This window comes from Peromyscus maniculatus, chromosome 2, assembly GCF_049852395.1.
Source record: "Peromyscus maniculatus bairdii isolate BWxNUB_F1_BW_parent chromosome 2, HU_Pman_BW_mat_3.1, whole genome shotgun sequence".
In the NCBI taxonomy this organism is placed as follows: Eukaryota; Metazoa; Chordata; class Mammalia; order Rodentia; family Cricetidae; genus Peromyscus; species Peromyscus maniculatus.
Window position 1 is genome coordinate 166,214,925 of NC_134853.1, and position 25,476 is coordinate 166,240,400.

Sequence of the window (25,476 nt, forward strand, 5' to 3'; positions counted from 1 at the left end):
CCCACATTTGCCTTGGTTATTGCTGTTGCTTCTTCCAGAATCTCTTCCCCAAGAGTGAGCACGGATGCCACACAAAGATGTGACGAGCAGGCAGATTAACAAAGGTTAGTAAAACTGCAGGATGCCAAGTTTGGTTTAGCTTTACTAAAATGAGCAACCCTAGAAAAAAGTTAGATAGAAAGTAGAGAAAGAAGCGAACAGAGATGATGTTAAAAGTGCTAAGAACTCCTTTTTGCAGAACATATAAGGTTCTTATCAACCAAATTCCCTTTCCTGTTGGATGGGAGGATTTTGAAACTGGTCTTTCTAGAAGCAGATAACTAGACTTGCCATTTTCTTTTGCATAGTAAATTAATCCACTTCATTTGTACATTAAGGTTTGTTACTCTGAGAACAAGCATTTAAAAAAAAAAGGATAACAGGTTATCCATTTTTTATACAATGAAACCAATAATAACCTCCCTCTAAAATTTTGAGAAGTTACCAGAATAAAAAGTAACTAAGTGAGGTACAGTCTTTCATTAAAGATAATTTTAAAATTCCTAAGTAATAGTGTATTTTAAACCTGTTTCCTTGGGAGAGGATGCTTGGGCCTTGTACCTGCTAGGCAAGCACTCTACAACTCTAGAATAACAGGGTGTTCCTGAAGCTAGGCTTGGGAGCCTACACCTATAGTCTTAGCACATGGGAGTCTGAGACTGGATGATTGCTACAAGTCCCAGGACACACTGAGTTTAGTATAAGATTGTCCCCCAAAAAAACCAACCAACAAAAATTCTACAGACAAAACAATTCATGTTTTCGACTTAGAAAACCCATGTGATTTACATCCACTTGGGGACTATTACTTTTAAGTGACAATGCTGCCAATAAACACAAAGAATAGAGTCTGCACATATAAAATGGATGCACTTCAACTGTCTTTTCAGTCATCTGAGCTGCAGCATTATTTCTTTTCAAAAGCAAGGAAAAAATTAAACTTAGGCTTAAAATAGTGAACTGGCTTTACAACAGTTTCACGTATGTCCGTGTACCATACGAATGCCTGGTACCCAATGAGGCCATTTGGACTAAACTGGGTGGCTACGAGACCCCAGAATCCGCCTGGCTCTCCTCCCCCAGTTTAGCTAGATCCATGCCTCCATGCCTGGGTTTTACATGTGTGCTGGAGATCCACACACAAGAAGCCCTCGGGCTTGCACAGCAAATATTTTACTCATTGTGCCATCCTCTTGTCCCCTCCTCTCTTGTTTAGTTTAAAAAAGCAGAGTGGTGGGAGTTTTCAGTATATTTTAGTGACAGAGTGCTTTCCTAACATGGGCAAGGCCCCAGGCTCAATCCCCAGCACCACAAATGAGAAAAGCAGAAGGCTAATCGTGTGTGTGTGTGTGTGTGTGTGTGTGTGTGTGTGTGTGTATGTGTGTGTGTTTTACATGTGTGAAGGTCCAAGGTGAATTCTCTGAGCTCATGAGTTCAGCTAGGCTGGCCAGCCAGTGAGCCTTAGAGACAGAACTCCCTGTCTCTGCCCCTCTCTAGGCTAGGGTCTGAACTCAGGTCTTTACGCTGGTGCAACAGTACTTTACTGAGGGAGCCATCTTCCAACCTCAAGACATCAATAGAGAAGAGTAAAAAGCATGTCTGGCTTGAGTGCTTTCCCCCAAATATACATATAAACTCAGTTTGGGTTTTTTTTTTTTTTTTTTTTTTTTTTTTTTTTTTTGGCGGTGTGTGTGTGTGTGTGTGTGTGTGTTTCAAGACAGGGTTTCTCTGTGTAGTTTCAGTGCCTGTTCTGGATCTCACTCTGTAAACCAGGCTGGCTTCGAACTCACAGAGATCTGCCTGGTTCTGCCTCCCAAGGGCTGGGATTAAAGGTGCGTGCCGCATGGCTTAAACTCAGTTTTATAGAACACAAATTGCCTTTGATCTTCCACAGAACTATCACTTTTTTCTTTTATAATTGCTTAGGGATAAAGTGAATATTACTGAATTTAGGAAAGGACAACTATTCTAATCATTACTTAAGTGTCAGACTTGAGAAATAAAAAATACCTTTAAACTCTAAAATGAAATATAAAAGTCTATATAAATTCAAAAAATTAAAATCAAGCAGTCATAATTTTCCAGTCACTAAATGACTCATCCACTTTCATTATATATTATATATTTCAAGTGCATAGTTGGCCTGCTGAAAAGTCCACAAGTGAATATATGCAAATGAGAGAGAGAAGAGACAGGAAAGTCGTCAAAGTGCAAGGAAGAAAGACACACAGGTGTCTACAGAGCACTGACTGTAAGGGAATGCTCACAACAAGAGTGAGTGAATTTGGGGAGCTGGCATTACAGAAATTCATGAATTCCAATTTTAGAAGCTTAAGAAATATATTTGCATGCATGTACATGTATTGTGTGCATTTGAGAGGCTGCTCATGCCATGGTGCATGTGTGATGTCAGAGAACAATGGCAGGAATCAATTTTCTCCTTCTACCATGTGGGTTCCAGAGATGAAATTCAGCTCACTAGGTTTGATGGCAAGCACCTTTACCCACTGAGCCATCCTGTGGACTCTGAATTCCAATTTTTAATGTCACTATATTAAAAATTATAGTACTAAATATTTGATGATAATTGTTATTCAAAAATAATTTATGAGTATTTTAATAAATATTTAGTGAAAACAGTAATTACTTCATATCCTCTGAATCTTTCTAAGGCACATATGGTTGCCCAACACAGAATTATAAAAACCACATTTTCCACCAGTATCGTTACTGGTAAATAATCTTTAGGCTGAAAGTGTTGGATATCAGTTCCTCTGAAGGTCAAGAAACTTCAATAGATGACAGCTAGACTTTTGAATGGAAAGCAACTTCCTTGCTATTAGGAAGCTTCTTACTATCCTAGCTTATCGTTAGAATAAACAGAACAAATGACAGCTAGAACCTCATTATTTGCAGACTATGGCTGTCCCCCGAAAAACCAACATTAAATATGTCTTAAAGACAATTTACTTTATTAGTATTTCTTTCTCCTTTCCTCCCTGCCTTCCTTTCTTTCCTCAGGACTGAACCCAGAGCCTTTGTAGGCTAGGTAACCCCTGTCCCCTCTGAACTACAGTTATCTGTAGGCGGTGTCTTGCTGAGCTATGCAAACTTTATTATAAACTCATGCTCCTCTTGCCTCAGCCTTGGAGAAACTGGATTTCAGTTGTGCAACAGAATGTTGGGCTTCATCAGGGTTTTTTTTTTTTTTTTTTTTTTTGGTTTTTCGAGACAGGGTTTCTCTGTGTAGCTTTGCGCCTTTCCTGGAACTCACTTGGTAGCCCAGGCTGGCCTCGAACTCACAGAGATCCGCCTGGCTCTGCCTCCCTAGTGCTGGGATTAAAGGCGTGCGCCACCACCGCCCGGCCTCATCAGGGTTTTTATGTCAAGGCATGAAACAATCATCAACTTTTGGCGATGGAGAGCAGGAGACAAAGTTATTATTTAATGCCTACTTACTCAAGTGTGTTCCCAAGGCCACTGGCATCATTATCACCTGGGAACTTCTGAGAAACTCAGAATTGCAGATCCCACCCACAGACCTCAATCACTACCTATATTTTAAAAGGATTTCCAGTGATTGAGAGGCTCTGACGTAAGTTAGAAGACTCAAGTGTAAGGTTTAGATACATGATTTAACAGGTATGTAAGGCCACTACTGAAGCAAATTTTTAAAATGTATGTATGTACAACAACATTGTTTTCAGCCTTAACTATAAACTAAGGGCAATGCTATATATTTCATTTACATACACATCTACCAAACAGAGCTGGTACAAGAATCAAGCAAAATGATAGATGTTAAAGCTCTTTGTAAATTACAAAGCAACATACATTCAAATATGAGACACTACTGTTAATAAATAGTGCTTAATTACACCTTTCCTCTTTGATGTCTCACAGACCATCAGAGGAATGTTATTAGGTTATACTACATAATTATGATAAAAGACTCCTTCATGTGTCACAAACTTTTCAAGCCCTAACCATTAAAACCAAAGCCAGGTAAGCTACTTAGAGATACTTTCCCTGTAACATTGATATTATCTTGTGTCAAACACTTAATTTATTCTTCCAATCCATATTCTTGAGGGCTTCACTATAATTTTAAAGATAATAATTTAGCTGGTTTAACCCACTGCCAAGAACCAAGTGCTCTGATAAAGGCTGCTTCTACTTAATATCTTGGCTTTCACAGACCGCAATGCAATAGTTCTCCAACAGAACAGTATATAAGGCTGTAACTTATATGTTGTATTTCATGTTAAGGGAAGAATCCAGGATCCTTCTCCCTGATTTCTCATTAGTGCCCCCTTGTTGTAGCTCTGGAAGTCCTGGAATTCACTAAGACAAGGCTGGCCATGAATTTAAGAGATCCTCCTGCCTCACCCTCCCAAGTGCTGGGATTGAAGGCATGTACCACAACATCCAGCATTATGGAACTTCTTACTATCAGGGCTTTATGGCTGGCTTTAATATTAAAATCTAAGAAGAATTTATTCATAAGACATTTTTATAAAACCTGGGAAACCAATTATCATCATAAAATCCTAACCCATTATAGCTAGCATGGTCAATGACTTTCCAACTGCTTATCCAAAACCTTTCTCAACCCAGAGTCAGGAGCGTCTCTCTCCTGTCTGAGATGGGTGTGCAGCTCCCCACTACACTATTACCACAAAAGCCACTGAGAACCTTACTGAGAATTCAGACTCCATGCAGGGGAACAGAAAAGGATTAAAACATGCAATTGTGCAGCAACACTTTTAGACACAGTTTAACTTGAAAAACAAACAACAAAACAAACAAACAAAAAAAAAAAAAACCCCAATCTGCCCAGCACAAGAACAATCCCCATGTCAGCCTAAGAGTAGAGAATTAGTACTATCAAGTGGCCAGAAACAAAACCAAGGCAAACTCCCACCAAATTCAATATTCAGCTATTATCATTCAAAAGACCACTGATGGAACATACTCAAAAAGCACTACCAAAGGGCAAAGGTATCATAAAAGCTCTCATTATTTCTTCAAAAAGCCCTTGACTATGACAGAAGATCTAATTTTAAGAAATAAAAGGTACAAAATAGTACCTCTATAGATGTTTTCCCAGACTAAGGTTGCCAGAAGATATATGATAGTTCATTAAGCAATGACAGTGAATGGGTGGTACCAATGAGAGCCTGCTAGCAGGTGTGAGAGCAAATGCCCTTCCCAATAGCTGCAGATTCAGGACAGACTCCTACCAGTCTCTGCTGCTCCAAAAGAAGATCAGCTTCCTCCTTCTCCTTTTTGTATAGGATCTCCATTTCCTGTAGCCTAGAAGAAAAACAAACAGAAACAAAATACCAAAAAAGAGTAAGTTGTGAAATCACCAAGCTGTTGTAAAAGTACACACGTTTCGAAGTAACAGTACAACCAAGCTGTTGTAAAAGTACACAGGCTGCCTAACACTAATGGATTACCTTTTTTCCATCTCCTGTTTCATATCAATTCCTTGTTTTTCTAGAAGCTCTCTCTGTGCAAATGTCCAGTCCACAGGCTCAGAGGGGGTCTCAGCAGAGGGAGTCTTCTCCCGCTCAGCTCGTGCTTGTTCAGGGTGGTTGAAACGAAAAACGTGGTTTTTACCCATGATAATACGGTTGCCTAGAACAAACAGAAATGGGGAAAAGAATTTGTTTTGCAGTGCTGTGAGTCAAATCCAGTTTGCATAGCTCAGCAAGACACCGCCTACAGATAACCGTAGTTCAGAGGGGACAGGGGTTACCTAGCCTACAAAGGCTCTGGGTTCAGTCCTGAGGAAAGAAAGGAAGGCAGGGAGGAAAGGAGAAATACTAATAAAGTAAATTGTCTTTAAGACATATTTAATGTTGGCTTTTCGGGGGACAGCCATAGTCTGCAAATAATGAGGTTCTAGCTGTCATTTGTTCTGTTTATTCTAACGATAAGCTAGGATAGTAAGAAGCTTCCTAATAGCAAGGAAGTTGCTTTCCATTCAAAAGTCTAGCTGTCATCTATTGAAGTTTCTTGACCTTCAGAGGAACTGATATCCAACACTTTCAGCCTAAAGATTATTTATATGTCAGCAAATTTGCTCTAGCACTCAGCTACAGCCCCAGTTCCAAGGAATTCATTTTTAATGAATAGGATCTGTTTTTTCAAATGTCTTACCAGGCAAGGTGGTGTATGCCTACAATCCTAGCACTCAGGAGGCCAAAGCTTTACAACTTTGAGGCCATCCCAAGCTACACAGTGAAAACCTATCTAAAAAAATGAAATATAATTTGACTCTCATAATATAAGAAGACAGATACTCAGCTGGGTGTGATGGTCCACCCATTTTATCCCAGCACTCAGGAAGCATAGATTGGAAAATCTCTGTGAGGCCAACATGGTCTACACAGTGAATTCCAGGCCAACCAGGGCTACTTAGTGAGACCCTGTCTCAACAACAACAAAAACAAACAACAAGCAAACAACAACAAAAGCAAGATTTGTAGTTTTACAAAAACATGAATTCCAGGGTAACTTTCGCCTTTAAATAAAGAGCCAAAGTCTGAGTTGCCCCCACAAGTCATATGTACATTGCTGAAGACTTGAGACCTCTCAGCCTCACCTGAGCGCAGCTGGACAGGCTGGGCCACCCTCTTGCCATTCACATAGGTCTCTGAGCGCTCACAAGGCTCTAGAGTCACGATAACTAGGAAGAAGACAGACTGATGTTATTATCGTAAACAATAAAAAGTAGTTCACCGTCAGGACTCACGGGAACTAGAACAGACCCTTGCAACCAACAACTAAAGTGTTTATTAGGCAGTTTTTTTATTTGTTTGTGTGGGGTTTGGCTGTTTTTGTTTGTTTGTTTCAAGATACCAGAACTAATTTCAGTATAGGAAGCTTATTGGGAGCTGTGGCTTGACTAAAAACATTTAACTAAATTTCATAAGCCTTAAAAGAAGATAGAAAATATTAATTCTGACAAAATACAATACAGCAGAAATCCTAAGTATGACACACAAATAAAAGCTAACATTCTGGTGGAGAGTGAAGAAGGTAGCGACCAGCACAAAACAGCCATTAGCCAGCTGCTGTCCAGTTAATCACCTAGGCTGTGGTGGGGACTCACACAAGATTGACTTTTTCTTCCCTGTAAGATAAACATGAATTCTACTGGGCTAATATTAAAGGTTTTTCAATTCTCCCATTTTCTAGAATAGTTACTTTTCTCTTACTTTTCTATTAAATAGTTAACATTCAAGACCAAACCCAATTGCCTACATCCTGCTCAGTTCTTGGCAGTAACAAAAGGGCTCCTTTTGTTCATGCTGTTTTCATGTTAAGTAGCAATGTCTATCCTTGCATTTATAAACATCCCAGGTTTCTTCGTTTTTCAATATTTTATTGACAAAAAAAATTCCACTAACAGAGATAGGGACTCCCAAGCCTGAAGGATTTAGAATACGCAGAGGAAAAAGGTGCTTGAGAAATGAAAACACAAAACCCTCACCTTCCCCAGAGTTGTTTCTCTCACTCCGAAAGATACAATGCTCTTCTTTAATGTGAGCCCCACTCAGCACTATGTCCTGGCGCCGCTCAGCATCTGCTTGGCCAACCCTGAACACAAGGGAGAGTGTTTCCCAGGGAAATTCAGACACAAAAAGCACTTATAAACAATGAACTGCTTTCTCCCAAATAACATCCTTTGATATATATAAAAATGCACTACTTTATATCAGACACTTTCAACTACAAATTCTATTCTCAAGTATGATGAACCTTCTTACGTGATCAACACACTGATGTAATTTACACACCATAACAAAACAGGGCAAACCAAGTTCTCTAATGAACCCATCTGTGTTATTACAGGGCAATTTTCATTCAGGTTCTTCTAGAGGTAGTTATAGGCTAACTAGTTCCACTTACAACTTGAAGGTAAGTTCATAATCATTCCAGAAAGGAGAAATAGCAAATTATTATAATTTTTTGGACATTTCCCTTTAGTTATCAATTATCTAGAAGAAAAGAAAATATTAAATATGACTCAAACTGGAAGCAAATATACCTTGTAATCCCATCTTTGATATAATAAAGCAGACACTCCGACATTAGTGGGTCTTCATTGAGGTTAACAAGATGTGGAGTCTGAAAAAGGTTATAGATGATCAGTTTGGGGCAAAAAACCACGAGAGAGCGGCAGCAATGGGAAATCTAAAAGCTTCTCAGATTCCCCAGAGCACCTGAAGGGGGAAGGATCAGTAAAAGTCCCAGGTGTAATTCTGTAATTAATAAAAGAAGCATGCAGGTGTATGGATGGAACTAGAAAATATCATCTTGAGTGAGGTAACCCAGACCCAGAAGGACAAACATGGTATGTACTCACTCATAAGTGGATACTAGATATAAAGCAAAGAACAATCAGACTGCAACCCACAGAACCAGGGAGGCTATATAGCAGGGGGGACCCTAGGATGACTGTGGATTATAAGTTTTGGTTTTACTCAATCACCGGGCAAACCTCAGTGAAACATTTCACTATTAGGATAAGAATTTGTACTGTATCAAGCTGATAATAGAAAAAAATAAATAAATAAAAATGAAAAAAAAATAAAATAAAAGAAGCATGCTCTACAGGCCTTGTCAAATTAGACTAACACATCATGTTCAAGAACATGAGTTCTGCTGGGCATGGTGTCACACAGCTTTAATCCTAACACTCTGAAGAAAGAGACAGGTGAATTCTCAAGGCTGGCCTGATCTACACAGAGTTTGAGGCCAGTCAGGACTACATAGTGAGACCCTGTTTCAAAAAAATAAAATAAAAATGGGGCCGGAGACATAGCTCAGTAGATAAGACAAATGTTTGTTCCTCCACAGAACTCAGGTTGGATCCCAAGTGCCGACTTGGGTGCTCACAAGCATCTGCAACACCTGTGCCAGTGAATCTAATGATCTCTTTTGGCCCATGGACACCAGGCATGCACTTGGCACTCAGAACATATACAAGCAAAACAGACACATAAAATAAAATAAAAAAAGAACATGAGCTCTAAAATTTAACAAACTCACTTTTCTGTTTTTAAGTTAAGTATGTGTGTATATGACAGAGAGAGAAAGAGAATATTAATATAGGAGGGGACATAAGAGGGTATCAGATCCTCTAGAGCAGGGGATCTCAACCTTCTTAATGCTACAATCCTTTCATACAGTTCATGTTGTAGTGACCTCCAAACATAAAACTATTTTCATTGCTATTTATACTATAATTTTGCTACTATTATGATTCATAATGTAAACATCCGTGTTTTCTGATGGTCTGAGGTGACCCCTAAAAAGGGTCCGTCAACCTCCCCAAGGGTGGAGACTTTGAGAATCACTGCCTAGTTACAGGCAGTTGTGAGCTGCTCAGCATGTGTGCAGGAACCAAACTAGGGTCCTCTGAAGAGGAGAAGGTGTTCACAGTCACTGAGCCATCTCTAACACCAAGTGATTTGTGTTTTTTAACAAACATTTGTTTTGCAGGTGTGTATATATGTGTGCTGTAAGTGTGTGCATACACATGTGTCACAAAAGGCACATGGGAATCAGAGGACAACTTGAGGAAAGTTGTTCTATCCTTCTATATTGTAGGTTCTGGGTTTCAAACTCAGGTTGTCTGGATCAGTGGCAAGCACCTTTACTTGAGCCAAGGCCAGGATAAGGGCAAAGCAACGGGAACACAAAGACAAAATGAAAACAGACCAATTTTTGGATAAGTTAAATATAATTTTTGTAAATACCTAGATTAAAAGTTTTAAAACAGCTGGGTGATGGTGGTGCACACCTTTATTCTCAGCACTTGGGAGGCAGAAACAGGTGAATCTCTGAGTTCCAGGCTAGCCTGGTCTACAGAGTGAGTATCAGGACAGCCAAGGATACATGGAGAAACCCTGTCTCAAAAGAAACCAAAATTCTTAAAACGGATTTTCCATTTTTTATTAAAACATTAATACCCTTGAAGTTCCCCCACTATAATTTTCATGTCCCTAGCTATTGTCTTTACTAGTATTTACCTTACCAAAAAAAGATAGTTATTAACAGCCAACAACATAAACATCTTCTAAAAGTATTCTTCATCTAACACTAGTATTTCTAAAATCTTAAAAACTTTTCTTGGTGAAAAGCCTTCACTGAAATCCAAAAATAAGTCACATGGTCTCAGGGTCAACATCTACTCAAGACAGTGCCAGCAAATATGGAAGAATGGAAGAAAGGTCAGCTGAGTGGTAAGGAAAAGGGACTGCGAAGTGCCAAGAATGGTCTAAAAGGGATGACAGAGATGTCTGCATCTTCATCAGCTTCTACTTTTCTGATGGAAGAACTGGGCGGCTCTGAAAAAGTCAAAGCCTTCAATGGGCCGCATTCTTTTTGTTTGTCTGTCTGTTTTTGTGAGACAAGGTTTCTCTGGGTAACCTTGGCTGTCTTGAAACTTTCTCTGTAGACCAGGCTAGCCTTAGAGATCAGCCTGCTTCTGCTTCCCCAGTGCTGGGATCAAAGTTGTGTGCCACCACTGCCCAGCTAATGGGCAGTATTTTTTTTTAAAGTCTCATTAGGGAACTAAGAAAAGGGAGTCTTAGGCTGGAGAGAAGGCTCAGTGGTTAAGAACACTGACTGCTCTTCTAGAGGACCTGGGTTCAAGTGTAACACCCACATGGCAGCTCACAAGTGTCTGTAACTCCAGGATCTAACACCTTCACACAGACATACACGCATGCAAAACACAAATGCACAGCCAGGTGGTGGTGGTGGTGGTGGTGGTGGTGGTGGTGGTGGTGGTGGTGGTGGTGGTGCTGCTGCTGCTGCTGCTGCTGCTGCACACCTTTAATCCCAGCACTCAGGAGGCAGAGGCAGGTGGATCTCTTTGAGTTTGACAAAGTGAGTTCCAGGAAAGGTGCAAAGCTACACAGGGAAACCCTGTCTCGAAAAACCAACCAAACAAACAAACAAATAAAAAAAACCAACAGCAACAACAAACCACAAATGCACGCACATAAAATTTTTTTTAAATTATGAAAAAAAAAAAAAAGAAAAGAAAAGGGAGTTTGAGCAACAGTCTATATGTGGTCTACAGTGTTTCTTTCCCTTTCCTGAGAAAGTCTAGAAATTTAAAGCAAGAAAAAAATCTTTGAAAGTAGAGAGTTCAGCCTGTAATTTTATGCTGCTTATATTACAATTGTTTGGGTTATTTTAAATTCTTATAAATATCACATTTTTACTTATTTTATGTTATCTGATACTTTCTTTGTATGTCCCTGGCTGTCCTGAAACTCACTATGTAGACTAGGCTAGTCTTGAACTCAGAGATCCACCTGACTCTGCCTCCGAAGTGCTGTGATTAAGGGTATGTGCCACCACACCTGGTTAAATACCAAATCACTTTTGTAAGTTTTATTGTTTGTTTGTTTATTTGCTTGCTTGCTTTTTCCCGGTGCTAAAGATAGAACCCAAATCTATATGTAGTAGAAAAATGTTCTATTAGTGAGTTACAATTCTTAATACACACACACAACCTCATGCAAACTTAAGGGTTATGGCTGTAGCACAGTTGGTACAGGGCTTGCTTTGCAGGCAATCAGCCCTGGGTTTGATCTCTACTACCATATATGTGGGGGAAGGGTGCCACACACCTACAGTCCCATTGTTTAAGAGTTGGAGTCAGGGGGATCAGAAGTTCAAGGTTATCATCTGCTACATAGTGAGTGTTAATCCACCTGGGATATATGAGACCCTCTCAAAAAAAAGAAAAACTTTTAGAGGTATGCAAAAGCATAATCTAAACTCTATCAAAACTGTAACTGCTAAAATCTCTTCAATGTAGGTAATATGTATGAATAAATACATCATTAAGGTAAAGATGACTCAACTTCACATAAACATGTAATTGTTGATGTTCTATATATCTCGAAATCTTTAAATCAACTTTTTTTTTTTGGCTTTTTCAAGACAAGGGTTTCTCTGTGTAGATCTTGCCGTCTTGGAACTCACTCTGTAGACTAGGTTGGCCTTCAACTCACAGAGATCCTCCTGCCTCTGCCTTCCATGTGCTAGCAAGTGATGGGACTAAAGGTGTGCACCACCATGCCTGGCTTAATTTCTTCTTTTTACAAAAGATTGATTTTCATTTGTTTGTGTGCGGGGGAGGGGAGAGGTACCCATAAGGTCAGAACAGGGCTTTGGATTCCTTAGAGCTGGAGTTACAGGCAGTTTTTAGCCTCCCAACTTGGGTGCCAGAAACCAAAGTAGGGTCCTCTGGAAAAATGGCAAGTGCTCTTAACTGCTGAGCCTTCTCTCCAGCCCTTTTCTTCTTGTGTATGATTTAGGTTGGTTCTGAATTTATTATAAAGCAGATGCTGGACTCTGATCTTCCTGCATTCCCCTCCTAAGTGCTGTGATTGTAGGTGTGTGCCATTATACCTAGCTAAATCAATGTTTTCTGTTGAAAATAACATATTGGAATTTGTAAGACAGTTTTGTGACTATGATAAAAAAAAAGTAAGCAAAAGAATCCTCACAAAAAATAATAAAAACACTGGTTCACATCAAGTAAAAATGCCAATTCAAAACTCCTTGATCTCGTATTTTAACCCAGAACACAAACTATGCACATAGATACTTGTTAATAATACAGTAGTAGGCCATATACATGCTAGGGTATCACAGAGATATACTCAGAACCTTGAAGAAAGTTATCAGTGGTGACACATATGCTTGGTACATTATTAATGCATACTTTACAGTTGTCATATAAAAAAGCACACAAAACAATTATTTAATAAGGTATTCTAGTATCCAATACTAAGAAGCAACTCAAGTCAAAAGGAACACACAAGACATGCTATCAGTCCAATTAACTGAAAGGTCCCTAACTATTCTACAACTATGGTTACACTAGTAGGAAAGTGGCTAATCTAATCACTTCTTTTTTAAAAAAAAAGCGTGCTGAAAAGGGAGCAGAGGCATCTAAAGGTAAGGACTGAAACTGCTTACTAACAGAAGTAGTTGTAATAGAAATCATGGGGCAGTACTGTTGCTCACCAACCTCAACAGCTGGAAATGGTTCCCAGACGCTGCAGAGCAGAGCTGATGACTACTGCCCCCACCTCTTAAACACTAGGATTATAGGCATGTGGCACCCTTCCCAAGATGTATGGTACTAAAGAGAGATCAAGCCCAGGGCTAACTGCAAGCTGGGCAAGCACCTGACACAAAAAGGAACATAACTAAAGCAACTGGTGCTCCAGCGAGGTCAGGCAGGTAAGAGGAGCAGCAGAAAGATGCTGAAATAGACTCATTGCCCGGGTTTATCTTTTGTAAACACTATTCATTTTACAACTAGGTTGCCCTTGTACTGTAAGATGAAAGCAGAAATATCTGAAGTTAAGCTAAGGATCTAGATAAAAACAGCTCTATCAGAAAGACATGAAGAGGTTTATAAAGAAAATGTTTTGTTTGCTTGAGTTTTATAACATGGCTTCCTACCTTTTTAGGTGAGAAAACACCAAGTGTTCCTCCATCCTCCCGTATGGCAACTCCCATCTCAGCCAACAAAGCTTCTCTAGAAAAAAGAAAAAACAAACCAAAACAAACCCCCGAGTAAATCAGAATACCAATATCAAAACGTCAATTCAGTTAGTTTCCAAAGAACTAGGAAACCAGATGGACAAAGCAAAACAGTTGGCAAGGGAGACACAGAATGCTATGTTCATCACTAATGAGAACTTATTTTTAAGAGAAACAATGTTCAAATTAAGTGAAAGAATATTCCATGCTAAAGTTCTGTTCATCCAGGTAAGAATTTTGCAAGGTTATATTCCTTGAGTTGCATCCAACTTCACAAAAACAATTTCCCCAGAATCTAAGAAAGCAATCAAAGTAACTTATAGGTTGGCACTCTGGTTTTAACACAGTGCAGCACAGATTTAATACAGGAGTGAGTGGAAAGGTAGGGGCTTAGGTATACGAAATACCGTCTGTAAATGTGATTTTTCTCAAATGTTATGTTCCCATCCCCCTTCCTCCCCATTTTGGTAGAGTAATTCTAGGAAGGTTTTTGGTTTTCTTTTTATTTTTGTTTGTTTTTTTGTCTGGTATGTGTGTGTACATGTGTGTGCCTAATGTTGTGGGGAACTTCGTGGACTTGATTCTCTTTTTCCACTTTTAAGTGGGGCTCAGGGATCAAATTCAGGTAAGCAGGCTTGAGTAGAAAGCTGAGACATCTTGCCTGCCCAGATAATTCTAGTTTAAAAAAATCTAATATAAGTAAGAAAATTCTTTGTTACGTTTACTGATAGTACATCAAAGCTCATTCATTTTGCCCTCATTTTTATAAAGATGGAAGATAGGAACTGACTTTAAAAGAAAAAAGTGTGCGTTTATTCCAACAGTATAGACAGAACAAGAATTTTACAAGTTTGCAACCTAAACTATACCTTTTACCCAAAAGGTTCTAGACGGAGTAACTTGAAGAGACAGAGTTAGAACAGCTCTTTGCATATGGGCCCCTGCCAAGCAAAGTTTACTTTTTACAAATGAAAAATCTCCTTTATTTGGTACAATTTTTCTCATTCGAAAGCAACATTCAAGTGTGGAAACTATTAAGCACATGACTCCCTAGAACACTGGTTCTCAACCTTCCTAATGCTGCATTCTAATAGTTCCTCATGTTGTGGTGACCCCCCCCCAAACATAAAATTATTTTTGTTGCTACTTTATAACTGTAAATTTGCTACTGTTATGAATCATAATGTAAATATCTGATATGTGATCCCTGTTAAAGGGTCATTTTACTCCCAATGGGGTCATGACCCACAGGTTGAGAAGCACTGCCTTAGAGACTCTCTAAATGTGTAGCTTTCACTTCAAAGTTTAAATGTTATTGGATACAATTTCCCCTGTATATTTATTTGTGTTGTGTTTTAGGTGGGGAGAGAGTTCTTTATTTTGCATTCTATTTCATCTTTTCTTATTACAAAAGTAACTTGGGCTCCCCAGAAAACTTAGTAGTGTCCCAGATTTTTATCTCCCAACCTTTCCATTCTGATGGCCTCTGTTTTACGAAGTTTCTCTTCCCAGGTTTCGTTCAACTCAGCAATGATCTTCTCTGATTCCTATGGAAGGATGCACAGATTAAAGTGGAAGAGTCTTAACATACCATATTCAGCAAGTGAAGCATAAGACACGTAATACCGTTTGAAAACAAAGGAAGACTCCAAAGTGATGGCTCTTTTTCTTTTTTATAAGGTAGGAATCATAAATATGAAGTAAACCTCAGACACAAAGATCTTCCAAATCCTAATAGAATAGGCAAATGGTGAATCCATGTGTGTGTGCACAAGACAGGAAGAGTAATATTAACATCCAAAAATGCAAGGCACTTTCTTCTTTTTTTTAATCATGGCTTCAAGTTATAATATTTATAATGTTTAAAAAGTCATTGTCTTAAAAAAGCTCCAAGGACAGCCTAAAGAAAATGTCAATTGAGCAGCACACTAGCAAACCTTTAATGTTAGCAAAGACTAAGTAACCATTTATTACACAATCACTTCACAGATTGAAAAAAACAACTATGTAATTAACCTAAGCCCATCCTACTCCTTGAGCTGGGTGTCCTGACTTTCTTTACATTCATTCATTCATTCATTCATTCATTCATTCATTCATTCATTCACTTTTTGTGAGACATGAGACCTGACACAGGGTTTCATATAGCCATCCCTGGCTTCAAACTCATGATTTAGCCAAGGATAATGCTGAATTCCTAGTCCTCCTAGTTCAGCTTTCCAAGTGCTGAGACTACAGGTATGTGTCACCATGCCCAGCTTTTTATTTCCTTTTGATGATTCAATAAGAAGGCAGAAAATTTGATAGGGCAAATCAGACATATTCCCCCCCCTCACATAAAGATGATAGTTTAGGTTTTAACATTTAGAAGGTTGAATGATTACTCCATGGAACATTCCTTGAGGCCGTCAGATAGCTAAGGGTTGACTGTACTGGACAGCATGCTTTCTGAATGAGCTCCAAGTGCGGGTCCTCAGACTGCTCAGCACAGCATTTTCCCTGCCTGCTCTTGTGATGGATGGTATGAATATTTATAGGCTAAGTCTGGGCAATGGCACTCACAGTACTGACTTTGATGCCAGTCTATAAATATCAGAGTCGGTGGCTATAGCTGCATGCTTAAGACTTTACTGAGTAAAAGGACCAAATCACTCACACAGAGATTTCAGTGCAGTTTAAATTGTGGCTTTAAAGAAAAATTACATATCACTATCTTTTTTTTCTTCTTGCCAGTGAGGTTTATGGAGGAACTGAGATAATAACATTACATATGGAAATAGGCTATTTAATGGAGAAAGAAGTAGCAGCACCTATGTAAAGCAGAGGCAAGTCAACCGTGAGGAAGATGAGTTAGCCTCCACTGTCGCTGTTTCCACTGCAGTATTTTCCCTTGCAGTGTCATGGCTTAGGAATGCAGCCCCTAAGACATTCTCAGCGTTTGTACTGTACAACTGCTGTCCCACACTCTGGACGAAAGATGTGCTCTGCCTGCATCATTAAAATGCAGGTCTGTCCAAAAGGAATTCTCACCATTCACAAAATAAGAGCAGAACTAAGGCGCTTATGCCTCAGTGAACTCCTGCACGACACTGAACACAAAGCTGTAAAGGAGCCATTTGCACTCTAGAATAAAGCAAGGGAAAGAAATATTTTACTTATGTTGTTTCAGGGAAAATTAAGAGAGCAATTTATTTGCTGATTAACGTATTACAGCTTTGTTTTCACGAGATTAGGCAGCTGAGGGGAGAGTTCCTTGAATAATGACAGCATTATTCCCTAGAAGCCATTTGGAAGACACTGGGTGACCTAATTCTTAAAAAACCTAGTTATTGTCTTAACACTTAACAAGTGGCATTATTTTCAGCTGGTTCTAGCTGGCAGCCAGAAAGAAATTTCTCCTTTACACCAGAGGAGAAAAAAGGTAATCTTGTTTGTGCAGTAAGGCACAATATAATAACAGTTAAGATTCAAAATCCCCAAAGCGAACATTTGATATAAAATAGTGAGAGGGAAGTTTGACTTATCCCAACTGCCAGAGTCCTGCTGGCAATATGATCACTGACCCCTACTTATGAGAAAATTTGTGAATGAACACTTTCCCACACAGAACACCAATAAAGTCTATAGGAACGCTCCCAAGTCAATTTTACAACAGCAGAGATCACCCTGCACATTGCAACCCTGAAAAATTTCTCCTTCCTCTCCTTTTGTTAGGCATTTTATTTTAGAACTTCACTTACTTTCTGAATCAACACAAAAGCATTGGTTTTATTTCTGGAATCACCTTCTTTCTGAAGTAAGGAAAATGCCAAGGGGAAGGATGGGATGATAAGAAAGAAAACTCTGAAGCCCATTTCATATAAAATCTGTTACAGCTTCACCTGAAAACTAAAATGAAAGCATCTGACATTGATTCATTTTCAGTTGTGAAGATGTTCAACAAGCTAGTCTGCCTTTTTCGAGACAGGGTTTCTCTGTGTAGCCCTGGCTGTCCTGGAATTCACTCTGTAGACCAGGCTGGCCTCGAACTCGCAGAGATCCACCTACCTCTGCCTCCCGAGTGCTGGGATTAAAAGTGTGCACCACCACCGCTAGCCCTTTCTTTCTTAACCTTTACCTATTAGAGTACCACTGTTCTCAGTTGTCTTTGGATGGGCAGCGATTTGTAATGGGGGATACTGATGATGGTGAAGAGGATCCCTGATTGGTTCTAAGTGCGTTTCCCCTGCCCTGGTACTCTTGAACACAAAGTCCAAAAGGTAGAGGGAAACAATATCCCTGGAGGTAGTAAGCAAAAAAAAGAAAACATGATGCTCCTGATGCAGTCTGATGGCTGGCAAGAATGCTAGCAGCTGTTCTCAGCAGCAGAGATGACACCTGTCTGCTCTCATTGTAGTCACTGAAGGGAGTATGACAAGCACTGCTCCTGACATTCACATCCACACAGACAAGACAGAAGCAGGTACAGCTGGCAACCAGCTAAAAGAACCCTCCATCCACAGAGCTGGGAGCCAGGGATAATGCAATGGTTCATCAACTTAACTGGATTTAAAATAAGATACATGTCTGACTGTGTCTGTGAGAGTGCTGCCAGGGAAACTGAACTAAGAGAGAAATCCCACCATGAATGTGGCAGCACTATTCTACAAACTGGGGTCCCAGACTGAAATAAAGAGTGGAAAGGAGAAAGTAGCTGAGTACTGCCACGCCTTCTCTGTAGACTAACCTCAAACCATGAGATAAAGTAAGTTGCTTCTCCTCAGGTATTTGGCTCCAACAAGTAACCAACAGATTAGGTAATCTGCAAATGTGCAATACCATGGCCCAGGTGAACCAGACTGCAGGAGAAAGCCTGCTTCTTCCATAACTAAAGGCTTTGAGAGGACTTCTAGAAGGTATAATTTCATGCAACCTAATAAACCCGATATTACTACTCCAATGTTCAAACTTCCAGTTAACTGTATATTAATTTTACTAACAGAGGAATGGCTCTATAGAGAATTCTATCTCAATGAAACCAAAATTTCCAACTAGTTCTTTCATTTAAAACGAAATTATTACTACTTTAGAAAGAGTTTCATATTGCCTTGGCTGGCCTCAAACTCACTATGTAGCCAGAATGACCTTGAGCTCCTTATCTTCCTTTTTCCATCTCCTCAACACTGAGTCAACTGGCTCATGCACCATGTCTGGCTTTAAAACTAAATTTATAACAAGCATCTTTACTATGACTTATAAATTACCCCCAAATTATTCTAAGTCTCTACCTATCAGTTATTTTGCATGGCTAACTTATGACTTTTCCATCTCTGGCCGAGTCAAACTCAAACATTCTGATTTAAAAAAAAATTAACTTAAAAAACAATTTCATTTTCAGGGTACCTCTAACTGTTAGCATCTCCATGTGCTAAGCCAAAATTTCCGTGATGTTCATTCAGTCCTAGTTCTGCTTTCTGGAATGACATAAAGTGCTTTGCATTCAATCTTTAGACTCACCTTCAGACGTTCAATGGCCTCCTCCCCTCCAGGTGTCGACATGATCCGCTCTTGAATACTGGTCACAGATGTGAAGCCCACCTGACTACTAAGTGAGCATGAAGATGGAGATGAAGTAAGGGACCCCATGGATGCTGTGGAAAAATTGCCAGGGCGTTGATTCTCAGAGGCTAGCAAGTACCTATGTTTATTGTTCTGAAAATCTTTCAGATCTGGGAGACAGAAAGAAGGGAAGGTAGAAAAAGAGAAGGCGAGAAGCAGAGGAGGAAAAAAGACAGGAAGGAACACCAGTGTGAGAAAGGACAGCATCAAAGCGCCAAGACTAACACACGCTGAAACACAAAGACAAGCTCTAACACTGTACTAGATGGCAGTTCTAAAACATGTCACTCTGTAATATTTGATCCTAAGCAGTCAGCCAATTCTGAATTTAGAAATGAGAAGTTTCCAGTATGGGAGGGTATAACCAGAACTTCAAAGATGTTCTTCCTAAAGAGGTAAACTTTAGTCCTTAAAATTCTTCCTGCTATTCTAAGTCTTCAATATCTATAGTTTTACTATATTTTTAGACTCTAGTAGCTTTTAACAGAAAGGGGAAAATAGCAATTAATACCACATATTGACCTAGCTCAGTGTTTAATGGAATTCGGACAAAAATTTAAGAAATGTTAGTTACAACTCTGAGCATTTAGTAGTCTGTGCATAGTAGCATGTTAATATGCCAAAAATATATTCTAAAATAAAGAAGCAATTGTAGAAATGAGAATAATTTTGAGGAAGCATGGTAATAACTTTGTAATGAGTGGTTGTTTGAAACAGAAAAGAAGAATTAGTGAATTAACAAGTTTTAGTATATTTTCCATTTATGAGTCACAGAAAACAAAAATTAAAAACCATTTGATAATTTAAGTAAAACCCTTCGGTATCTAATGGCACAAACAATGAGCCACTGTAAATTCTCCTTCCTAGTATGATAGCCAAGTTTTCAAGACATGTTTTCACTGAAGGTCTAGGGTACAATTGAAAATTACGATCTTAAACTTTGTTCCTGGTAAAAAGTCCACCAATAATAAAACTCAGTGATTTGCTTTTTTGCAATTTCATTAATCACCCTTCTCCAGTGAACAGCAAAGAAACCACCATTATTGGTACAATCCTTTTTGGGTTTTTTTGTTTGTTTTGTTTGTTTGTTTGTCTAACTTCATACTTGATATATGGCCGAGAATAACCTTGAACTCCTGACTCTCTGGCCTCCCACTCCTGAGTGCTGATTCTGCTGGGATTACAGGTTGGTGCCACGGCACCCATTTACATTTTGATGTTAAAATTAGCTCATTAAAAGTTTTCTTTATTACATGTATTTATTTTGTACGTGTCCTATGTGATCAGAGAACAACTTGTGAGAGCCAGTTCTCTCTTCCACTATGTGAGAACCTGGACTCTGATTCAGGTTCTCCGGCTTGGAATCAAGCACCTTTATACACTGAGCCCTCTTGCTGGCTCTCGTTTTTAAATTTGAAAAGATCTACATTACTTGAATTCATATCAAAACTAGGTTTTTCTTATAGAATATGAGGCAATGGAAGTAGTTGGGAAAAACAGTCACTCTCTGGGTTTACTAATCTTTACTATTCAATGAAAACCAGTTCTTGAAGCCCCTTATAGTCTGTGGCAGTTGCTTCAAGACAGTTTGAAAACTACCATCTGCAAATATAGAACAAGGGGAAACAAGCAAAGAGGCATGTTTTAAAAGGCAAACAGGAACTGGAGCAAAACTCATTTGTCAGTTGATGGCAGCAAGGTGGGAAAGAGGGATAGATGGAGCTTAGAAGGTCCCGTGGACACATGCAAGCCCTAAAATGAATGATAAGAAGTAGATCCAAAGGGGAACTGAGGAGTAGCCAGGGCTGCTCTCCTTTGTGGATGTCAGATTAAAACTTAGTCATGCATGGTTTCAGGAACTGCCACAGCTGCTCAGAGAAGAGAGAAGCAACAGGCCAGCAGCAGCACCTTGAACACAAAAGCAAGATCAAGAAGGCATCCTCTCCACACCATATCCTTCAGCTTTGGAGATCTCAGACAGAGCTGTTCCAGGCCAAGAGCCACATGTGTGTTTGGGCATGCCAGTCCTCTGGGCTTAAGTCAGCACAGTAATCGGTACTACGTTTGGGTTCTCCTAGGCATTCCCTAGTCTGAAATAGCTTCCTACAAATAAACAGATCAACAGACTCTAAAAATCCCCAACCTGAGATTCGACATATCTTGATGAATTATATTAAAAGCATAAGCAACTATTTCCTTGTCAACTTGACATATTGAAAAAAAAAAAGCTTGTGATCTTTTGTAATATATATTTTCATTTAAGTCATACATTTTAGACATCAATTTTGAAATTTTAAGTTGTAATTTATGAAAAGAGAAAAAATGTCTATCTAATGATCATGAAAGATAAGGCCCAAATATGAAGAAAACCAATGGCATATAAGCACAGGTGAGTGCTAATCCAACATGCACAGAGCTCTTTAATTACAGACAGTTTGGCTAACTGGAAATGATTTTTGTAATTATACAAAGACTCACATTTACAATGCTAATTAAAAAGGAATTTTCCTATTAAATAATAGGTTCATAAAAGGAAGCAAATCAAGAGGGAAAAGGGGTGTTGATGTAGTAATGATTAAAAGCAAGAGCTCTGAGTTAAACTGCCTAACCTAAACACGAGAAACCATGGCACCTCAGAAAAGGAACCACTCCTGGCTCTAGTAAAATGGGGATAAAGTAATTTTATCAATAACAGAATTAACAGAGATAATATACTTATGCTGCCTAGAAGAGGGCCAGGTATATTATAGACATTTGATAAATGTGTGCTGTTATCACCACTAACCTTATAAACTGTGATTCTGAATTTGATTTAATTATATGGCTAGAAACACTGAAGACTGAGTGGGAGACTCAAATTCTTATACCTCTCAATTTCAGTCCAGGCATTAACTAAAAGTCATGAAGTTACTTTGCTAATGGAGAAGGGTCACAACAAGAGACTGTGATGTTACCTAACACTCTGTCTGGGATTTCCCTGTTAGGACTGCTGGCATGCAAAGCTCATTGTGAGGCTGACCCAGCAAAGGGCGATTAGCAAGTCAGCGCACGGGAAATAACCAATACATGATATACACACATTTGCCTCCACTTCCAGAGTAATCATCCATCAATGGATCAACTAAAGATAAGCAAGAGGGAAAATACAAGAAGGGTCAAAGTTCAGATTCAGTAGCAAGATAGATTGGGATTTGGCATTTGGGAAGCTTAAAAAAATAAAAATTCAGTAATATATATATTATCTTTTTCACAAATTATATTAATTAAAATCCAGATTCTAATACATAAGAGGTAAGTTGGAGGAGGATTTGAAATCAGTTAGTATTTCAATGTATGTAATATTTTTACATTAAAAATAAATATATGCTTTACTAAATAAACCCATATTCTATCTGAAGAATCTATTTTATGGCAAGAACTTTTTTTTTAAGTCCTGAGGTTAAAACCAGAGCCTTATACCTGCTAAGCAATAACGATCACTAATGAGCTCCACTGCCAACCACAACTTAGAAAAGGTTGAATTACATACTATATAGCAGGATGACTGAGTTTTAAAAGTATGAATTATAGAAGAACACCATGCAACAGTACTTGCTGGAAGTCTAGTTCTTGAACTTGACAAGAATTAGACTTTTCCTCTTCACTTTTCCATAGAGAACAAGAGTCATTCAAAGATAAATCTTATTTAAAAGTAGACTGGATTGGTGAATTCTTACACATGCATTATTACTACTGCACTAATCCAGGGAAACAATAGCTTCCAAGTAATACTTTTATGAAGTAGTTAATTTTTCAGAATAAATTTGACATTAATAAAATCTGGGATTTGGGGACACATTCTACATAAAGAAAATTTGAGATTATTTCATTTCACTGGCATTTTTAAGGAAAAAAAACCCTCATAAAACCATTTACTACCATTTAGATTCATCAAGTCTCTAAAATCCAAGCTTACACACTGGGTGGTGGTGGCGCATGCCTTTAATCCCAGCACTTGGGAGGCAGAGCCAGGCAGATCTCTGTGAGTTCGAGGCCAGCCTGGGCTACCAAGTGAGTTCAAGGAAAGGCGCAAAGCTACAAAGGGAAACCCTGTCTCGAAAAAAAAAAAAAATCTAAGCTTATGTTATTTACTTACTTATTTGAGGTAGGGTCTCACTATGTAGCTCTGGCTGGCCTGCAGCTCACCAGGTAGATCAGGCTGGCCTTGAACTCAGAAATCAGCCTCCCTCTGCCTCCCAAGTACCCACTCCACCCAGCCCTAAGCTTGTTTTAAGTACAAGAATCGGAGAAGAAAGAAGATGCTGTATGATCCTTCTTCACTTACTATCGATAATATCTCCCAGCCCCTGAGCACGAAGAAGGTCCTTCAATCGGGTCACTTCCTCCTTCAACTCCCGAACCAGCTTGGCATTAGGGTCCTCATTGATAACAGCATTGCATTTAATTTGTTTTGCACGGTCTGCATACCTAGATATAGAAAGAAAATGCATCCTTACCATTTCTCAGAGGCTCTACTTCTCAGAAATAACATACTATTTGCCTCTAAAGCAAACATTTGAAGAGCCCTGATAAGTAAGTTGTTTGTATGAGACTTTATAGCAGCACTTCACAGAAGTGATAGAGGTTTAGCAGAACTTCAATGCTTTGGCTAAGATCACAACAGAAATGAGCACCAGAGAGAAGACTCAAACCCAGTCCGTCAGCCTATATAGTGCTCTTTTGCTGTATTAAAAATATCTTTTTATACTTTAAGTTAAGACAGTTTCAGATTAAACTATTCTATATATAAAAATGTAATGAATATTATGTTGGTACTTCTTCAGTGCTACACGTACTGATAATTGCATTACTTTTTACAACTTGAACATATCTATAGACTATAAAAAGGAACACTTCTATTAACAAAAATGAATAAGAAAATTTTATTATCTAAAAGTTATCCAGTATCTCACTCAAATAATTTGAACATCTTTCCTGTAAAAAAGTTCTTACTTATCCCAATGAATCTGGAAGCAACTGAAGTAAACTCCACTGTAACAAAAATAATTTTCCCGATATTATGAGAAAAAAAGATCACATGACAGCCCTCAATGTGTAAGAAAATCTATGGCATACAGAACTACTCAGCTACTGAGAACAAAGAAGAATACCTCAGAGTGCTCAAAGTTTCATCATAGTTGATGTCTGCTGGGCTCAGAGCAGCAACCATTGCAGTTCGAGAGTTACCACCTAGGAAAATGAATTACAAGTATCTCAAATTACACTCATTTTTAAAAGGAAAATTTTATTTACTGTGTTAAAGCTGAGAGCAGACCCTAAAATTTAATCAAAAGGCAGCAAATTTTTCTTTTTTTCATCTGTTTGTTTGTTTTGACAAGGTCTCATGTAGCCTTGCTGGTTTGAGCTGGCAATCTTTCTGCTTTCATTTCCTAAGTGCTGGGATTATAGCTATTTGCCACCAAGTCTGGAACCCAAAAAAAAGTTCTTAACTGTTTCCATGCCATGCACTGTTCTACTTACATTCTGCTTTCTGACTCTCTTGTTCAGTTCCTGTCCTATTCTCCCTTAAAACTACTCTAGCCAGGTAAGGTAGCACATGCCTGTAATTCCTTCACAGGAGCCAGTACCAGGAGTTCAATGACAGCCTGGGCTGTAAACAACCACTCTAATCAAGATATCAACCACTCCACCAAAACTACCCTCAGTGATGGGAAAGTTGATTGGTTGCTTTTTCTGAATGAGGAGGAGCAAGGAATGAGAAGAAAGGCTGAAAGGTCAAAAAACATCAGTAGTACGGAGAATTAAGACTATGTAGTGTGGGCCGGGCGGTGGTGGCGCACGCCTTTAATCCCAGCACTCGGGAGGCAGAGCCAGGCGGATCTCTGCGAGTTCGAGGCCAGCCTGGGCTACCAAGTGAGTTCCAGGAAAGGCGCAAAACTACGCAGAGAAACCCTGTCTCGAAAAAACCAAAAAAAAAAAAAAAAAAAAAAAAAAAAAAAAAAAAAAAAAAAAAAAAAAAAAAAAAAAAAAAAAAAAAAAAAAGACTATGTAGTGTGTACTTGGCTATGTAAAATGCAAAGGAATGTGAGCCTCTAAGTACTCTAAGGGAGGGGCTAGAGAGATGGTTCAGTGGTTTAGAGTGCAAACTGCTGAAGTAGAAAACACTATTTGGTTCCTGGGGATGCAATGCTGCCTTATAGCCCTGCAGGCACCAGGCACACACACGATGCACACACATACATG

The 25,476-nt window shown here is 38.9% G+C and overlaps 1 protein-coding gene across 16 annotated transcripts in view; it reads right to left on the reverse strand.

The window, feature by feature from the left end:
• Positions 1–25,476, reverse strand: part of Kif1b (kinesin family member 1B) — a 143,067-nt gene that overhangs the window by 67,457 nt on the left and 50,134 nt on the right. For 5 of the 16 annotated variants that reach the window (XM_076563513.1, XM_076563506.1, XM_076563512.1 and 2 more), the window contains 10 exons: positions 24,384–24,462; positions 23,558–23,700; positions 19,132–19,265; positions 15,103–15,182; positions 13,555–13,630; positions 8,102–8,181; positions 7,544–7,650; positions 6,653–6,736; positions 5,502–5,682; positions 5,283–5,355 (listed from right to left, as the gene is read on the reverse strand). In XM_076563513.1, coding sequence (XP_076419628.1) covers positions 5,283–5,355; positions 5,502–5,682; positions 6,653–6,736; positions 7,544–7,650; positions 8,102–8,181; positions 13,555–13,630; positions 15,103–15,182; positions 19,132–19,265; positions 23,558–23,700; positions 24,384–24,462 — 1,037 coding nt within the window. Of the gene's footprint in view, positions 1–5,282; positions 5,356–5,501; positions 5,683–6,652; positions 6,737–7,543; positions 7,651–8,101; positions 8,182–13,554; positions 13,631–15,102; positions 15,183–19,131; positions 19,344–22,312; positions 22,355–23,557; positions 23,701–24,383; positions 24,463–25,476 lie in introns of all 16 variants that reach the window. The other 11 variants (XM_076563508.1, XM_076563500.1, XM_076563507.1 and 8 more) reach the window with 3 other exon arrangements.